Source organism: Dreissena polymorpha, chromosome 7, assembly GCF_020536995.1.
Source record: "Dreissena polymorpha isolate Duluth1 chromosome 7, UMN_Dpol_1.0, whole genome shotgun sequence".
Classification (NCBI taxonomy): domain Eukaryota; kingdom Metazoa; phylum Mollusca; class Bivalvia; order Myida; family Dreissenidae; genus Dreissena; species Dreissena polymorpha.
The window spans coordinates 8,136,619-8,155,962 of record NC_068361.1 but is presented as its reverse complement, the minus strand read 5'-3'; the positions used below and the strand labels follow the sequence as shown (position 1 = coordinate 8,155,962).

The following is a 19,344-nucleotide window of genomic DNA, read 5'->3' as shown; positions in this document are numbered from 1 at the left end:
ATTTTGAAGGAAACTGCTTCAATTTTCTGGGGAGACGTAGCCTTTTTATGGCTACAGCTATATATTAAAAACACAAAACAACACAACTTAAGTTTTATGCTAACGCAGATTTATTCGGTAGCCATTTAAGGACACTGTCCATTTAAAATGTGACGTCATACAAATTGGTGAAGTTTTAAATTTAAAAACAACATTTAAAGATACAATCAAAAGTATTTTGTATTGTAAAATACATTTCATTTTAAGAGAATTAAGAGCTTTGATTGATTTTAACTTCAGATTATAATGGACTACATGTATTATACTATACTAATAGTAGTATCTTGACTACGATGAAAACGCCCCGCAACTGTTGCTACACATGTGTTATAAAATTTCCTTTCAAAGTGGACAAAACGTCACGTACCTGGTCCCTTGGCTCCCCCGGAAAGGACCCGACCCAACCGGAAGATGACAGCTCGCTCGTACTCCTGCACGATCTGGAGACAATAATCAGGGGTCAGTGTACAGAAACATCGTAACAATGGGGCCAAAATCTACCCAAATCTACATACATTCTCTTGGGATAATGGGCCTATATATTCGGCCCCAAGTAAAGAAAGACATAACTGATTATTATCATTTTCATCATCATCGTCAGAAGCAACATCAGTATCACCACCATCGACCCCATAACCGAAATCTTGTATCAATATATTTGCCATTATCACTTTTACTCAGGGAGACAACATTGTAGCGATCGATCTCATCGCAACTTGATTGAAAAAGTCGATAAAGCGTGAACTTTACACCGGCGAGTCCATAGAAATTAAAAACTTAAATCAATACAATCGGTAGTTAAGAAAAGGTTACTTATGTCATGCTCCTTTCAAACGCATTTCGGAATTCAGAGTTCAATAACATTTCTAATTAGAATATAAGACACTAGATTCAACTGGTTTTGGGCGGGTTTGTTATAGAGATAAAAACAGCTTTAATAAACTGACTTAGACCAATTGCAAGACTTAAGCAAACACATGCAGAGTAAATATACAAAACACACTGTATTTGTATGTAGGTTATGATATACATACAATTACTCGAACAACAGTATGGTATGGACTATGCACTTACTGAATTATGAAAGCAACACCCTTTGCTGTTGTTGCTGGTCTCCATGCATGTCATTTTGAAACAGTTACAGCAGAACATGAACACAAATACGTTGTCTTAAATATGTTGGTACATTTTAGTAGCTTATTTTCGGACTTATAAGTAATCGTCATTCGGCTGCCTAGAGTGCTCACTTATTTCTCTTAAAATCAGACAAGTGCTATTAAAGCGTGTAAGTGGGCTAGCGAGTATGGCAGGGTAATTGTAGATGGATAATATAAATGCTTTCAGCCCGCCGCTCTACGGCTTACCTTTAGTGAACAGATGAGGGAGAAAGGGAAGAAGATGATGAGGATGAAGATGGAAACACCCATCAGCACGCAGCCGCAACAGCCCAGTTCCGCTTCCGGCTCCTCCCGCCCTTCTTTACCTGCAACATCAAAATGGCGCGATTTGAATTGTTGCCGGGATATTATTTGGTATGGGTTAAAGTTTCACGTGACCTCAGTGAAAATGCATCAATTCGTGTACAAGTATTTGAATAGTGCTCTGGGAAAACAGGGCTTAATTGAGTCGCGTGCTTAGAAAACTGGGCATGATGCATGTGCGTAAAGTGTCGTCCCAGATTAGCCTATGCAGTCCGCACAGTCTCATCAGGGACGACAATTTCCGGCTTAATTGGATTTTTGCTAAGAAGAGACTTCATTTAAACGAAAAATGTCATAAGAGCGGAAAGTGTCGTCCCTGATTAGCCTGTGCAAATTGTACAGGCTAATCTGGGATGACACTTTGCGCACATGCATTATGCCCAGTTTTTTAAGAAAAAGGGGCTTAACTAATAAGCGAAGGCTGATCTGGGAGACACTTTTCGCATGAAGTGTGTATTGCATTTCCAGGAAGTCTATTCTTAGCGAAAATCCAGTTAAAAAGGAAAATGTCGTCCATGATTATCTTGAACGGACTGCATAGTTTAATCTAGAACGACACTTTACGAAAATTCTGCGCCGCTTTGAAACCATATATTCGACCTTTGACCTTGACGGATAACCTTGACCTTACCCTTTCATCACTCAAAATGTTCAGCTCCATAAGATACACATGCATGCCAAATATCAAGTTGCTATGTTCATTATGGCAAAAGATATGACCAATGTTAAAGTTTTCGGACGGACGGACGGACGGACTGACGGACGGACTTCCGGACAGTTCAACAACTATATGCCACCCTTCGGGGGCATAAAAACATATGAAAATCGCCGATGGTCTACGGTCAATTTGTATTTGAATGGTAAATCATGCAATATTGTGAACCAAAAACTGATATGAAGTGAAACACGGAAAAGTTTGTGGTAAACGTCCGTTGCTATAAACATTGCAAAATAAATGTAGCCTAGGTAACAGCGTTTACATAGGATTCCCAATATGTCCTCAGTTATTTTTTTTCTTTGCTGTATATTTTGCAGCCCGAGCCTTTTGAATTGGGAAAATTAGCGCAAAAAACAAGAAGTTGGGAAAAATTAAACATTATTGAAATGATTATAAATAACAGTATTCCAATTGCTATTGAATGCATATTTAACTGATTTTTTTAAATTTATATTATGAAGGTTACGGAATAATATCGCTGTATAATAAACTCAATAAACCAATTATTGAGTTTATCGGAAATGTTTGGCATCTTTTTTTTAGAAATTTTAGTCAGATATTTTGGGGAAAGAAAAGTTACTTTTTGCTATTGGGAAACAACCTGTAAGAAGCTGTAATTTGGGGCAAAGAAATCACATGTTCTGTATATATGTTCATTCATTTCATATACCTCTAGAATTACTGTCCATGTCAACCAAAGGCAGCGGCGAGACCGAAATTTTGAAGGTTTAGTCTGAAACATAAAATAATAAAAATGACACATTAATCAATTGTTTACCCCCGTTTGGATATTTCCAACAAATCCTGTATTTCATATCTGTGAATACATAAGATGATATGAGTTTTACGTGTTTGAAGACTGATATCATATGAGCCTTGTTCTGAGAAAACTGGGCTTAATGCATGTGCGTAAAGTGTCATCCCAGATTAGCCTGTGCAGTCCACACAGGCTAATCAGGGACGACACTTTCCGCCTCAACTTGATTTTCGGTAAGGAGGGACTTCCTTGAAACTAAAAATACCATAAAAACGGAAAGTGTCGTCCCTGATTAGCCTGTGCGGACTGCACAGGCAAATCTGGGAAGACACTTTACGCACATGCGTTATGTCTAATTTTCTCAAAACAAGACACATATTATTCACACATCCTCGTCAAATTTTTAACATTTTTGTAACGATAGTAAGTACCAATAATATATAATTTAACATTTAACCGTAATAGACACGGACTACTTTTCAATTGTGACTCACGGGTGTACGTGGGTATTTCGAAGTTTATTAGGACACAGGTCATTTCAAGGCTGCACTATGTTCGGAAAAAGAACGCATCTACCTAATGAACTTAATAGACTACTAAACTCATAAAGATGGAATGAATTTTGACTTATGGCAGCGATGAATAGCTATTGTGCAAAAATATTTAAATATGTTGGTGTGTTGTGCATGATATTGTGCTTTGAGAGTGGGGATGCATACTGGTAGGAAACCTGAAGGAAGCCCCACCTCTCCGTTATTGTGACCATCAACCAAACTCACATGCGCCGGAAGCGGACATTGAACCCGAGTTACCAATATGAGCGTATTACAACCACTTCGCTAACCGGATCAATCGGGTTCTGTACGGATCAAAATGGGACAAATGTCATCCTTTTTTTTTACATGCGCGTGAACATAATTTGTGCATACCACATGCAGCGCCTATCTAGACTTAGAATATGAAAAAGCAAATTGAGTTTTTATGTTTCACCAATTTTGCAATTTTACCGCAGGTCAAGTGAAAATCATGGAAATGCATGTCAAATCATATGAGAATAATCATCATTAAGTGTAAACCAACGCCGGAAAAGTCTGTTAAAGAGTCATTAACACGCTCGGGCGAAGCTTCGACTCTAAGCTGAAGTCCCAGCTATTTAGGTTTCCCTTATTACATCGATTTTTTTGTATTGAGGAACCAAGAGGAAGTCCAACCTGTCCGATTTGGTGAAAACCACAACGGTAGCCACCTTTCCCCGACTGGCTGGGATATTTTCCTGGTACACTGGATCCCTCAGCACACAATACCCCCCCCCCCCCCTCTAACCTACTGCGACATGATTACATTTATTGCTGCCTTTTTAAATCTTATAAATAATATATAATTGCGCCATCAGCAATGATCGCATAATTTGTATAGATCATAACTATTTCCAGCACACATGGTTAAAAATCAGTAATCAATAAAGCTTTCCACCTCCCGCCCGGCAGTGTGCACACATTTCTATCTCGTTTAATTTGTCGTCAATTCCCCGGGTTATGGCCATTTTCTAGTTAATATAAATTAATACCGCGGTTTCATTTTTCAATTGCGATGCGACCACATTGGTGACAAAGGCTGTTTCTATGCCAACTACTATCGATTATCAGTAGAATATATAACAGCAAGAGTACGCTTACAAATAGCGATAATTTGCGAAATGTATCAGATACGTAAACACGGTCAGATCACGATAAATAACATCACATACATTAAACGAGCCTTGTTTTGGGAAAACTGGGCTTAATGCATGTACGTAAACTGTCCTTCCTGATTAGCATGTGCAGTTGTCAAACGCTCATCAGGGACGACACTTTCCGCATAGACTTCGATTATAGGCTTCGATATCCTTTAGAAGTGACCTCCTTGAAAAGAAAGTACAATATACCGGAAGGTGCCGTCCCTGCTCATTAAGGCTGACAGATTTTCTAGAACGTGGTTTAAATGTAAACTTTTACTCTTACTTAAATGCGCCACAATTCATTAGCACTGCCGTATACTGCTAGAAATAAGTTTATTTCCTAACTATAAAATAACCACTCACTAACATGTTATTTTTGTCACTATACTCCACTAACGTCGAAACAAATCAAAATAATAAGGTGCCTATCCAATTGTATGAAAAATTCCGACAAGTACACTTTTGTACAAAAGTTTCCAGCCGTAAGTATATATGATAAAAACATACCTCAATCTTAAATCGGAACTAAACTCAATACACAAACGTGTACGCGCTGTCATACTGATATGCCACGCGGTTGCATAATAAAGCATAGGGAATGTCATGCACACACATCTGTCAGTCAATACGTATAACAAGAACAATGCTATCAACATACTAGCAAATAAATACGTACTGTTATAATTCACAAGCCGGGTTACTAAATAATACCCGATGGTCGTGTGCTACATATCAATTCGACGAACTGACTCCGTATACTAAATTATTGAGCTACTGCATGGTGGGTTTATATATGCATGTACTTATTTTTGCGTCGTGCGAAAATGGTTCTTATGCCATATGCGGCCAGGGCAGCTCCTGATCAGCCTTCGCGTTCGCACAGTCTGTACAGGAGCTACAGTGTCCGCTTATGAGACCACGAAACCTTGCGTCACTTTACAGCGTACAGCGTAGCTCCTTATTAGACGATCCAGGAACTACATGTAAATCTACGCTGATCGCATATGGCATAAGACCCTTTTTTGCATTACGCGGGCCAAATGATTAAAATCTAAGTACATGAACTAACTAAAACGCAGACTTTACCACACGTCAAATTGTTTTACTACTAAACTAATTCAATGAGGTCTTGTATATTACCTTTGATTTATAATGTCCTTTTACGCCTTATATCAAATGCACGTAAATCGCGAGTATTTGGTATTCCTTAGTAATTTTGCAGATATTGCCCCTTTAGACATTTAGATAAGAATGTCTGTTGCATAATGTTATTATGAGGGTTAATAGCTTGCCACAGTGTTCATTCCAACCATCGCTACAATTAAATGAATACACACACGCAGTTGAGAATACAATTTCTACTTCGTGAGTCAAGAACAGATTTCAAGCGGCAGTGGGAGATGCGTATCAAGCATATTAACCCATTTAAGCTCTCCCATCCTTCTAAATTGGATCAATTTATTTCCAAAATTAGGGCTGTCTAGTGTATTTATTTCTTTATTTAGAATATTTCTTACAGAAATTCCTTTAAGCAAACAGTGCAGACCCAGATGAGACGCCGCATCATGCGGCGTCTCATCTGGGTCTACGCTGTTTGCCAATGCCTTTTTTCTAGACGCTATGCATACATTGATTAAAGGGACCGATTTGTACTAGGAAACTGGGTCCGCCTAAGTTAAATATCGCAAAACAATTAAATATACGATACAATTTTAGAAGAAGGGTATAGTATAGTATAGTATAGTAATTATGATTAGTTTTTCCAGTTTTGTTGTTTCACTCTTTTCAATCTTAAATATGTCGTAAGATCTTTGAAATAACAAGCCCCAGATCTTTGATAACACAGCAGTACAACGAGAATGGACACGGTGCTTATTCAGACAAGTCTGTCGACATTCGAAAATACCTAAATCCTGGGGTCCAAGGATGGTAATTAACATTGTTCATCATTAAGTATTCATTTGTCTTTGATCATTTGCAAACAAAGGGTTGAGCCTTATAATTTTGACCATAACTGCCCACCTTTATTCTTTCAGTACTCCTTGTATTCACTACATAAGTTGTAAATATCCACTTATTTGTTACATCATCTTATCTGGCCTCCTCGCGCTAATTAGCCGAGCATCAGTCAGTATCGATCAAAATTTACGATTTTCCAAAGTTCAACGGAATTTCAGAATAATTCGCATGGATATCGACTATAAATAATTGAACGTTCTGCAATTTGGTACAGGTTTTTTGTTTGCTTTAAGTAAACTGTCGACTGACAGGCATGTTCCCCATGGTTACCTTGCAGACGACAAACACAATCGAGAACGTTTAACAATTACTTTTCCTGTCACAAGGTGCTCACGCGGCGGAACGAAAATAGAAATGTATAATTTGTGCAGAATATACAATAATCTAACACCGTGCAGAGGCAGAGGGCAGGCTATTTTTAGACTATTAAATCTAATCACGTCGGAAATGTATAAACCAGTTACATAAGGCATGTTTACGGCGTGAATTTATGATCTTGACAATTTTGTTTACTGTTTCAAAGCATTTAACCAAAAATGTAATTGATTATCGAATGTTTTACGAATTCTGTTAAAACATTTACAAACTTTTAATGACAGTGTTTTATAATCGCTTAGTAGTTAATAATACCAGTCTTGTTGTTGTTATTGTTGTTGTTGTTGTTGTTGCTGATGTTTCTAGTATATTTCAGCCCTCAATAGCTGCTTCCTCTGTAGTTGAGATAGACTAATAGTCCAACACTTATAATCACAATGAAAACACAAGATGTGATTCTCATGTCTATATGCACTCCTTTAAATATGAATATTTATAATTGAGGAAGATAAAATACTAACGATTCTAAGTATTTTAATCCAAATGAAACACGAGTGTTCATAGAACTAGTTTTATGTAAACGTCTTAAGTGGTTGAGGATTATAAAATAACCTCGCAGTTAAGAGTAATAAAGTTATACAAGAGCACCGCATAACGGGTGCCAACGCTCGGCTGTGGGTGCGGCTGTTTATTTATTTTGAATAAATGAAAGCTTGTCAGACGTGACCTTGACCTTTGACCTAGTTACCCAAAAATGGGCGTGGCAGTAGAACTCATCAAGGTGCATCAACATATGAAATTTCAAAGTTGTAGGTGGAAGCACTTTGATTTTAGAGCCAATATTAAGGTTTAAGCGCGACGCGGATGGCGAACGGCAGACGCTGGACGGCGGGCGACGAGCTGGCTATGACAACACCTCGGGTTTTCTACGAAAACAGCCGAGCTAATAATATTTTTTTTTACAAAATATCATGCTCATGATATGGCACAGAATTTGTGTTCTTAATTTTCGCGACTAGAAACGACTGACACGTGACCGTTGTTTTCAGTTCAAACATGACTTTCGGAGTGAAATATACGGGCCGTTGGCCGTTATGGACAGTTGACCGTTATTCTCAAATGTAATATACTAGAGTGATTTTCGTCGGATGGAATCCAGACTGACCGTTGTATGCAATTGACCGTTATTTTCAAGTGACCGTTATGTTAGTTTCGACTATATTAACACTTCAGTTCAGCATTACATTGACGTGTCTATATCACTGACGTAACATCTTCGTGTCATTTAAGTGTATTAGTAGACGGAGTAATCATAAATTTGGTTTTGATCTACTTCTATTTGCTTTAAATAATTTTCTCGTGGGCTTTACTAGCCTTATATATTCTAAGATTATATTTTAGCCGCGTTATGCGAAAATGGGTCTTATGCCACACCCCGTAGCCCCAGACAATACTCCGTCATTGCGCAGTCTCGTCAGGAGGTATGTTTTCAGCTGTAAAATGGCGCAATTCTTCGTGGCCTCATAAGAACAGGGATGTTTACAAAAAAGGATGTTTTTTTCAGTGTTTCTAGTGTGTTATATTTAATAATACTCTAACACTTTGTTCTACAGTGGTGTATGTTTCAGCTGGTAACAGTGGATTTATGAAGAAAATAAGGACTTTGGTCGCCCAAGAAGAAAGTGGTTTTTAAGGTAAAAGCATGTGATAATTTACTCTTTTTTTTAAATATTTCATTAGAACTGGTTCATGTATCACTTAAGTATATGCTATTTTTATTGTGCATATTGTTCCAAACTTAATATAGAATGCTTATATAAGGAATTATTCTTCAACATTACCGCACCCACTTCTGGCCATTTCAGAAAGTGATATGTCCTTAACTTAAGAGAACGCCGAATTATATTAAGATTATCTACAGTGTGTCAAGACTCAAGTGCACTATTTACTCGAGCAGTATGTGCTGTATAACGTAATATGTCTCGAGCAGTATGTGCTGTATAACGTAATATGTCTCGAGCAGTATGTGCTGTATAACGTAATATGTGTTCTTATAATATTCGACTGTTATACAGTGATTATTTTCTTCATTGTGCAAACAGACTTAAAATTGTTGAAGCACGTCGAAACTTACCTTAAAACCACTGAAGTGAAAATCCTGGCAGTTAAATACTGCTAATAGCGTAACTCACTCACACTCGCCGTTCGGAATCCTATTAACGAATGAAATTAAACAATAATTTTACCTGGATATATATACATGTGCGGCCAGACACGTAGTTAATCCAATATTTCCAATATTTCAAAACAACTTGCGAGATACTGATTCGATTTCAAAATGGCTGGTATGACAAAATAAACCCACCTGAGAATAAATTGGGTCAACGTAGTATTCACCTGACTGGTTTGTTTACATCCGCGTGTCCTTGGCAATCGTGCTTACTCGACTGTCACCGGAATACTCCGTGAACTTAAAGGGATATAATTACATTTCAGAGCTCCAGATAAGGGTCGTATTTTCGTAATTACGAATTATTTTCAAGTCCGTTACGTATTTATTTTAAAATCTTGTCGTACCATTAAGAATTACAAAATCAAGTTACGAATATTATTTTTACATCGGTTCGTATAGATTTTTATTGAGTTCTTTTCGCGTATTAAAGATCTTTTCGGTGCTTATATAAAATGGTTATCGGGTTTGTACGGTGGCACTAAAGTGACATCACCGCTCCAAAAAAAAGTCGGGAAAACACAAGTTATGTTTTCCCGTCGCCAAAAAAAAATTAACTCGGAGAAACACAAAATAAGTCTGTTTCCAGGAGTTTTTTTTGGCGACGGGAAAACAAAAGTTCTGTTTTAACGTCTTTTTTTTTGGAGCGTAAAACACAAGCTCTGTTTTCCCGTCTCTTTTTTTGAGACTTGAAAACACAATCGCTATATTGTGCGCACAAGATAATCGGCCAATGACAGACGCGGATTATATGTAGGGAACATTTAAAAACGTCCTAAAGGCAAGTTCTGATATAACAAAACATACTACTACTACTACTACTACTACTACTACTACTACTACTACTACTACTACTACTACTACTACTACTACTACTACTACTACTACTACTACTACTACTACTACTACTACTACTACTACTACTACTACTACTGCTACTACTGCTACTACTACTACTACTACTACTACTACTACTACTACTACTACTACTACTACTACTACTACTACTACTACGACTACTTCTACTACTAATACTACTACTGCTGCTGTTGTTGCTGCTTCTGCTGCTGCTGCTACTACTACTACTACTACTACTACTACTACTACTACTACTACTTCTACTACATTTTTTTTCTTTTTTTTTTAATTCAATATCATACATACAATGTACACATGTATATGATCATACAACATAGTGATTGTACAAAGCAATATAGTTCAGACATGTTATACAAGATATGCTAATATATATATTTTTTTAGAGAGAAAAGAAAAGAACAACAGAGGAATAGTTATGAAATATGATTGTATAAAGTTGAAAGAAAACATACTGAACTTGTGTGTTTTGTTGTATATTCACAATGATCTTGTCTGATTGAAAAAATAAGAATAAAAAAAATAAAGAAAACTATTTTCGTAGAGATAAACTAACATTAGAGTGAAATGTATATAAGTGGACAAAACATTATGAGAATTTAATCCGATTCCATTTTTGTTCAAAGATGTGTAATGTGTCATTACTGAGGGCTATTTCTTTCTCAATCTGAATTTTTAGTTTAAGACTATGGACAAAACCATTAAAATTTGGTACTTGTTTTTTGTACTTCATGTTTAAGATAAAATATTTCATCAATATAACCATAAAATTCACAATATTATTACAGTCTATTGATTTCAATGAGTTAATTCCGAAACTTACATTTAAGAGAGATAGTTTAACGTTTAGTTGATGTTGTTCAAGAAAAGATATTAATTGATTCCAAATAGGCTGGATGTGTTTGCACTCCCAAAAAAGATGTTCTATAGTTTCAATGTTTTCACTGCAGAAGTCACACAGATTTGAATTAGATAATTTACATTTAAAGAGATATTTATTTGTAGCTATAATTCTATGGATGTATTTATATTGAAAATTTCTCAGTGTGCTTTCAATAGTTGCTTTATATGGCATGGTAAATATGTGTTTCCAATTAAGTTCATTTTCTCCAAAAAGGACTTGCCATTTATTTTGGGTTTTGGAGTTTTCTGTAGGGTTTTTAATTTGTAGTGTGTAAACTATTTTATTTGTTTTGTTTTTTCTTCCAAGTATGTTTTCTACAAATGTTGTTTGAGTACATGGTGTATTATTTGTATTGGTTTCAGATTTAATGTGTATGGGTATTCTTTTGATTAGTGTGTAGTACTTCAAAAAAATACTTGAAGATATTCCGTATATGTAGCATATATTATCAAAAGAGTAGACATCCTTAATTCTGTAGTCATATAATTGGTCGACATATTTAATGCTTCGTTCAAACCAGTCTTTATAGAAAAACGTCTTATTGTTTGAAGTTATGTCTTTATTGTTCCATAAAATTGTTTTACTGCTGGTTTGGGTCTCTAAGTTATGAGTGACATCACTCCTCGCTGATAGAACATCAGACAGAAATATGTTTTCGTTTGCAATTTCATGTAAGATAGTATTGCTGATGTTACATTCAAAGAGTAAGGAGTCACCATATTTTGTTAGGATTTTCTGGTAGAATAATTTCCATTTACTCGTATTGGTATTATCTAGGTATCGTTTAACCCAGCTGCATTTGACTGCATTCAAGAATGAGTCAATGTTCGTTAATTGGATACCTCCATTTTCTACAGATTGAATTAACTGAGTTCTTTTTATTTTATCAGGCTTACCATCCCATAAGAAATTGAATATTGCTGATTTTATATCGCTAATAACATCACTTGGTGGATTTGGGAGAACTGTTAATACATATATTAATTTAGGAAGTGCAAACGTTTTCAATACTGTGTTTTTTCCGATTAGTGTAAGTTTACGATGATGCCATGATTTTAAGCAGTTTTTAAAATTCTGTAATTTAGGTATTATGTTTTTAAGAACTGTATCCTTTTCATTATTTGTGAATGTAATTCCTAACGTTGTGGCTTCCTCGGATGTCCAATTAAATTTCATTCCTATTTCTTTTTTTTATTGAACATTACTTTGTTTTAATTTACCTAATCGTAGCACAGTACATTTACTTTTGTTTAGTTTAAGACCCGATGTCGTTCCGTAAAGGGTTAGCGACTCTATTAGGTTATGGAAAGAATCGTAATTGTTATTTAAAAAATAAGTTGCATCATCAGCAAATAGGGATTGTTTGATTTCTTCGTCAGGTTCTAGTGATATGCCTTTTATGTGTTCATTTGATTGGATGTGATGTGATAGATACTCGATGCAAATAATAAAAAGCGATGATGAGAGTGGACATCCTTGTCGAACCCCTCGTTCAATGTTAAAACTGTTTGAAAAGAAGCCATTGTTGATGATTATACTGTTAATATCGGTATAGAATAGTTTGACCCATTGAATGAGACTTTCACCAAAGTTCATATTTTCTAAGCAAGAGAACATAAATGAATGATCAAGTGAATCGAATGCCTTTTCAAAGTCTGCAAAGAATATTAGACCAGGATAATTTGAATTGTTTAATAGTTTATGCATTCTTGGATAAGACGAACGTTTTCACCAATGTAACGTCCTTTTATGAAACCAGATCGAGATTTTGAAATGATTGATGGTAATATTTTTTTATTCTGTTTGCTATACTTTAAGTTGCAATCTTATAATCATTGTTTAGTGAACTAATCGGGCGCCAGTTTGATAAGGATTCTAAGTTTTTTCCAGGTTTTGGAATAAGTGATATAATACCTTGTTTTTGTAGCGTAGTTAAGTTTTTGTTGTTAAATGAATAGTTAAGTGAATTAATTAGATGTGTTATAAAATTTGATTGTGATGCCATCAGATCCTGGGCTTTTGTATTTTGCATTTCTTTTAGGGCTAATCCACATTCATATTTATAAAGCAATCCGTCGCACAGTTCTTTTTCTTCCTGGTTTAAAGCGTGATGTGTATTTTTAAAAAGAGTGTTATTTTCAACATTTTTTCGTTTATAGAGGGTTTCGAAAAACAAACGTTGTTCTTCTAGTATTTGAGTTCTGTTTGTTATATCTTTGCCATTGACTACTAATTTGTGTACAGTTTTTTGTTCACTTCTACGTTTTTCAATGTTTGCGAAATATTTTGTATTCTTTTCATTGTGTTCAACATGCTGTGCCCGCGTATTCCATTGAAATGTGTATGATAGATTCCATCCAATATTTGTTTTTTTAAATGTTATTCCATTTTCAATGTCGGTGGTGTCATTTGTGTTTGTTTGATGCAATTGTTTTTCAAGTGTTTCAATGGTTTTGATGGTTTCAGTTTCAAGTTTGTGTGTTTCTTTTTGTTTAAATGATGTGTATCTAATTGTTGTGTTACGTATATTTCCTTTAATTACTTCCCATGAGGTGTTTGGGTTTGCATCTTTATTATTTTAAACTGTATTTAATATTTCCTGTTTTATTTGTGTTTGATATTGTGTATCTAATAAGATGCTGTTGTTAATTTTAAAGTATCCTGGGCCTCTTTCAGGTTGTATATTGTGCAGTTTAAGTTCCACTAGAGAGTGGTCAGTCATAAATCCTGGTTTTATTTTACATGTGTCAATTATGTTGCAAAGAGATTCAGATATTAAAAATAGTCTAATCTACAAAATATTGTTGGTTTTGTGTTTGAGTGCCAGGTGAATTTGCTCTCGTTTGGGTATACTGTACGCCAGATATCTATCATATTGTAGTTTTCAATTATGTTATTTAAAATGTTTCTATTTTTAGTATGAGTATAAAGGTTTCCATTCTTTTTATCTATTAATGGGTTCAGGACAGTATTGAAGTCACCACCGATTATAATATTTTTATCTTGGTTATTTATTATAAAGGATTGTAATGTTTCGTAAAATGTGGAATCGTCTATGTTAGGGCCGTAGACGTTGATTAATGTTATTTGTGTTTCGTGTATTTTGATATCTATACTTGCTTGTCTGCCAATTATTATTTCCTTAAAGTTATCGACTGTGACCCCTATATTATTTTTTATTCAAAAAGGCAATGCCTTGTTTATTAGTATGTTCTCCACTGAGATAGATTTCTCCGTCCCATTCATCTTTTAAGGTTTGTGCTAAAGTAGGTGTCAAATGACATACTTGTAAAAGGCATATATTATATTTTTTCGTCTAACCATTTGAAGATTTTTATTCGTTTGTCTTTATTGTTTAATCCTTTAACATTTAAAGTACATAATTTAATCATTTAAGTAGGTGGAGGGTGGTGTGAATCGTAATTTGTATGTGCTTGTCCAGTAAGTTTTTATTTTAAAATGTCTCCAGTTGGTTTCTCTTATAGGACATAAGATGTCCATACATACAAACAAAAATTGAAAACAAAAATTAGGAATACAAAAAGATAAATATTCCATAGACTTGAAGAAGTAAAAAGAGATAATCACACAAGTAAGAGGAAAACACAATAAAAGTCTTGTCCCTAGTAGAGACATAGAGAAAAATAAAATAAAATATATGAGCAACAATAAAAAAGCAACATGTGAACAAAAACACAAGCCAATGTGCTTATGCATAATATTCATGTATATAATTATACAACACAAATTGTGCACACGAAAAAACACAAGCCAATGAGCTTATGAATGATTCTCATGTATATAACTATACAACATAACATGTGAACAAAAAGGCACTAGTCAATGAGCTTATAAATAATACTCATGTATATAACTGTACAACATACCATTTGGAGAGAAGCACAAGCCAATGAGGTTATGAATAAAACACATGTATATAATCATACAACATAACATGTGAATAAAAAGCACAAGCCAATATGCTTATGAATGATACTCCTGTATGTAATCAAAAAGTTGTAAATAAGTATGTCATTTAGTATGCAAAGAACACAGCACAATTTCTGGGTAGAGTTTGAGAACACAAAGCCGGTGTAAGTTATACTTAACCTCTCAGTATTACAATCCAGAGATTGAGGGAAAAAAATCAAACACACAAACAATAATTTTCCATATTGTAAAAGTTCTTAGTTACCTCATTAAAAAGAACTAACTAACTACACTATGTGTCTATGGCATTGTATCTCAGATAGTATATTGTTATGTATTATTAGTATAACACTTAATATCAAGGTACCATAAAGTTATGATTTAAAGAGACAATTTTCAGGACACTAGTCATTTTGTAAAGTTAAGCTTAATAATACTAAATTCAGATCCCATACCTTTAAAATATGATAACAAATAGCACATTGATTTTTCTGGAAATACATATACACATACAGCAATGCACACAATACATTATATCTTTGTTCAAACAATCAAACAGACATACAAACAGAGTAACTATGAAACACAACATGTGAACAAAGAAAAAACACCAGCCTATGTGCTTATGCCTAATGCTCATGTATATAACTATACAGCACAAAATGCAAACAAAATGAAAACACCAACAAGCTAATGAGCTTATGCATACTACTTGTGTATAATAAATAGGTGTGTCACTCAGCATACAAGGAGCATAACACAGTATTTGGGTAGAGTTTGAAAAACACAAAGTCAGTGCAAATATATATTTTACCTCTCAATATTACTACCTACAGATTGAGGAAAAAAATACACATACAAACAAAAAAAAAGTCCATACCTGTACAAGTTGTTAGTTACATAACTGAAAATGAATAGCTAATTACACTATGTGATTATGACCTTGTATTTCAGATAGTACATGTTTTTATGTATTTTAAGTATACAAATTGTATCAAGGTACCTTTCAGTTAAGAAGAAAAAAAAAGAAAGAAAAAAAAACTGTTTACAAGGCATCTCTTAGTTTATAGGCAGTTAAAAACTGCAGCTTTTTTATTGTGTGCAGCCTTTTCTTGAAAGTAAAAGGGCAAGATCATCCACTCAAGATGTTAGAAATTGATTACATAGTGTATCTTATGACAGATTAACCATATATATTATATTTCTGTAATATTATTGAAGCAGTTCAATAAATTAATATGAATTTTGTGTCACAAATTTATCAGCTCAACAAGATTCTGTATATAGCACATTTTGGGGAGTCATATTTGTCAAGATTATTTTGCAAATACAATAACAATTGTATAAAATAATATTGTTTAAAGATTTGTTTTGATAAGTCATGAGTACATATTATAGTCATGAAAGTTATAAAATAGGGCTATTGGTATTTATTTAGTATTAAATTTACCCCCCCCCCCCAAAAAAAAAGGATCACCTATTTATTTGAATAGGTGATCTATGGGGAAATATATATATATATATATATATATATATATATATATATATATATATATATATATATATATATATATATATATATATATATATATATATATATATGTGTCCCGTAATCGTTCATAGTTCATAGACGACCCATAGTTACTAACAATGTTCATTACTCTTAAATTACCGGTATGTAGCCTATCATTCGATATCTCGTCATGCGCGAATTGCCAAGATGACGAGTTTTGCATTAACTCCCATTTTCTCGTGCCGCGCATGGGACAAGTCGGTCCTTCTCTATTTATGTTAATTTCTCTGCATAATACAGGATAAAATATTCAACAACACCATGTATCAGTTTCTAGTCCAATTTAATGTCTAACATACTTAATATTTTCGGTTATACAAATACAGTCTGATAGCTACATGATCGTATCTTTCTCGATCCGTACACCTCCAAGTCTAAACGCTAACTGTTTTGTTTCCCTCTAACATCTGGCCCGTGAAACTCAGTTATGAATCCCATTGGTCAGTGTTCTACGTGTCTTTATTTCTTATTGGCTGAATTATAATCTGGAGAAGTCACTATTCAAGTATGCACACGTTAATGAGCGTTGTGGTACAAATAATAAATAATGCAAATACAGCCTAAGGCTTGTGTCAACAGCATTGTAACCCCTTTGTTGTTAATGCATACTCGCTACTGATATACTTGCCAATATTTCGTACATAAAGAAAACCCAAATATTTCACCCAATTTCTCATCATTATTTGACACACATATATATATATATATATATATATATATATACATATACATATATACATACACACATATAATATATATAGTACAATATTATTAAGAGACAAATATTTTTATGTTCACCAATGAATGAATAAACCTATATTCGACCACCTATGCGAAAACAAAACCATAGATGGTTTGTAGGGATAAGATTCATAGTGTATATCATTGTATAATAGTAATATTCAAACAATTAAAGATAATTATAATGTATATCATTGTATAATAGTAATACTCATACAATTAAAGATAAACAGTTGGACAAAGTATTTGAAAAAGACAACAACTATTGTATTTCATCGTATAACAGTTATACTCATACAATTAAAGATAACAACTATTGTATATCATCGTTTAACAGTTATACTCATACAATTAAAGATAAACAGATGAACAAAAGTATTTGGAAAAGACAAAAACTACTGTATATCATCGTATAATATAGTAGTACGCATACAATTAAAGATAAACAGTTGAACAAAAGTATTTGAAAAAGACAACAGCTACTGTATATCATTGTATAATAGTAGTACTCATACAATTAAAGATAAACACTTGGACAAAAGTATTTGAAAAAGACAACAACTATTGCATTGCTTCTTATCTTATAGTAAGAAATGTATGTACACTATGGTTGAGTTATACAATCACAAATCATGTCTTATTGACATGAGCATTTACAGTATGTATTAATAACAGTTGTGTTAAGCATAGTGGCACAATGGTAGCTATAAGGCAGGATACACAAGATAAAATCAACCTCATCCTTACGAAAGTTGATCACAGCCAGTTACAATTATATATTTGCTTTACCCTGTAAAGGCTACTCTCGGCATTATTATATAGTTAGGTCAATAATGGAAAACCCTGTTCTATAAATAGAATGTAAACAGTGGGACATGGTTATATGAGTTTAAGGTCAATAGTGGTAAAATCCTATTCTATAAATAGAATATAAACAGTGCGCACTATTAACAGTTTCACGAGTCACTGCGTTTGAATTACGCCCACAAATCCTATTGAATTTGAACGATGTAAGAGTTAAAGAAAATATTTACATTGTGTTCGGTTTTGTTAAGAATAGTAAGAAATATATTGAGTTTCTTCCATATGGTTTACACATGTATTTATCAAATTTTATCTTTCCCTTTGCATTGAAGTATATTGCAGAGATATCGGGAGTAGACAAATAACAGTAACATTTAACAAATAGCAGTGAATACATACATAGACAAGACTAACTGCATAGCTCGATACACTTATCAGACTGTGTAGGTGTTTTTTTTTTTCATAAAGAAATAATGTAATACATGGTATTCATTAAACGAGATGACATAACCAATGTTTTCAAAATAAATTATATATTATTTTATATATTATTTATTACATGTTATTTTCTATTTACATTAACTTAAGTTATATATTATTTTATATATTATTTATTTTATATAATTTTCTATCTACAAAAAGCATAATCAACTTATATCATGCATAATGTTGGAGTAAAAAAGGAAGAAAAACACAACAAAACTAGATTCGTCTGACCGGACCAGCAGCGGCAGGTTAGATCAATGCAGTGATCACACTCAGGCGAGGAAACATGTGTTAATTACGCTTGGCACGGAGTTCACGGAATTCACGAATCACTGTGTCAATATTGTCATACAGGTCAAATTTAATGCGCTCTTGTCGTTTAGTTAGCGCGAACACAGAGCCATTGAAGAACCACGTTGACTCTTTGTCCTTGTGGAGCTGAAGTCGGCTCATCAGTCCTGTATTAAGGGCGGTGACGTCATCCACCAGGCGGTGGCCAGCGTTCTTCATTTCTTTTCGCTTCCTCATCACTGCGCTTTTATCGTCGTTATTCCTGAGCCTTATGAGAACAGGTCTTGTCTGCCCCTTTTTAGTAGGGATTCGATGCATAGCAACGATCTGTTCTGGCTTGATATCAAGATTTTGTTGTAGAAATAAAGCTGTTATATTTGCCGAGAGAGTTGGTATGTTTTCGTTTTGGTCCTCTTTAACATCCATAATTTTTATATTGTTTTTTCTCGAAAACTGTTCATTG

General features: G+C 34.1%; 1 protein-coding gene across 6 annotated transcripts in view; it reads right to left on the bottom strand.

The window, feature by feature from the left end:
• LOC127837403 (stomatin-like) overlaps positions 1-19,344 on the bottom strand; it is an 88,447-nt gene that overhangs the window by 22,487 nt on the left and 46,616 nt on the right. For 2 of the 6 annotated variants that reach the window (XM_052364452.1, XM_052364446.1), the window contains exons 1-4: positions 9,293-9,393; positions 2,909-2,971; positions 1,404-1,522; positions 407-479 (exon numbers count right to left, since the gene is read on the bottom strand). In XM_052364452.1, coding sequence (XP_052220412.1) covers positions 407-479; positions 1,404-1,522; positions 2,909-2,927 — 211 coding nt within the window. In that variant the 5' untranslated portion in view covers positions 2,928-2,971; positions 9,293-9,393. Of the gene's footprint in view, positions 1-406; positions 480-1,403; positions 1,523-2,908; positions 2,972-7,361; positions 7,429-9,180; positions 9,428-19,344 lie in introns of those variants that run through there. The other 4 variants (XM_052364447.1, XM_052364448.1, XM_052364450.1 and 1 more) reach the window with 4 other exon arrangements.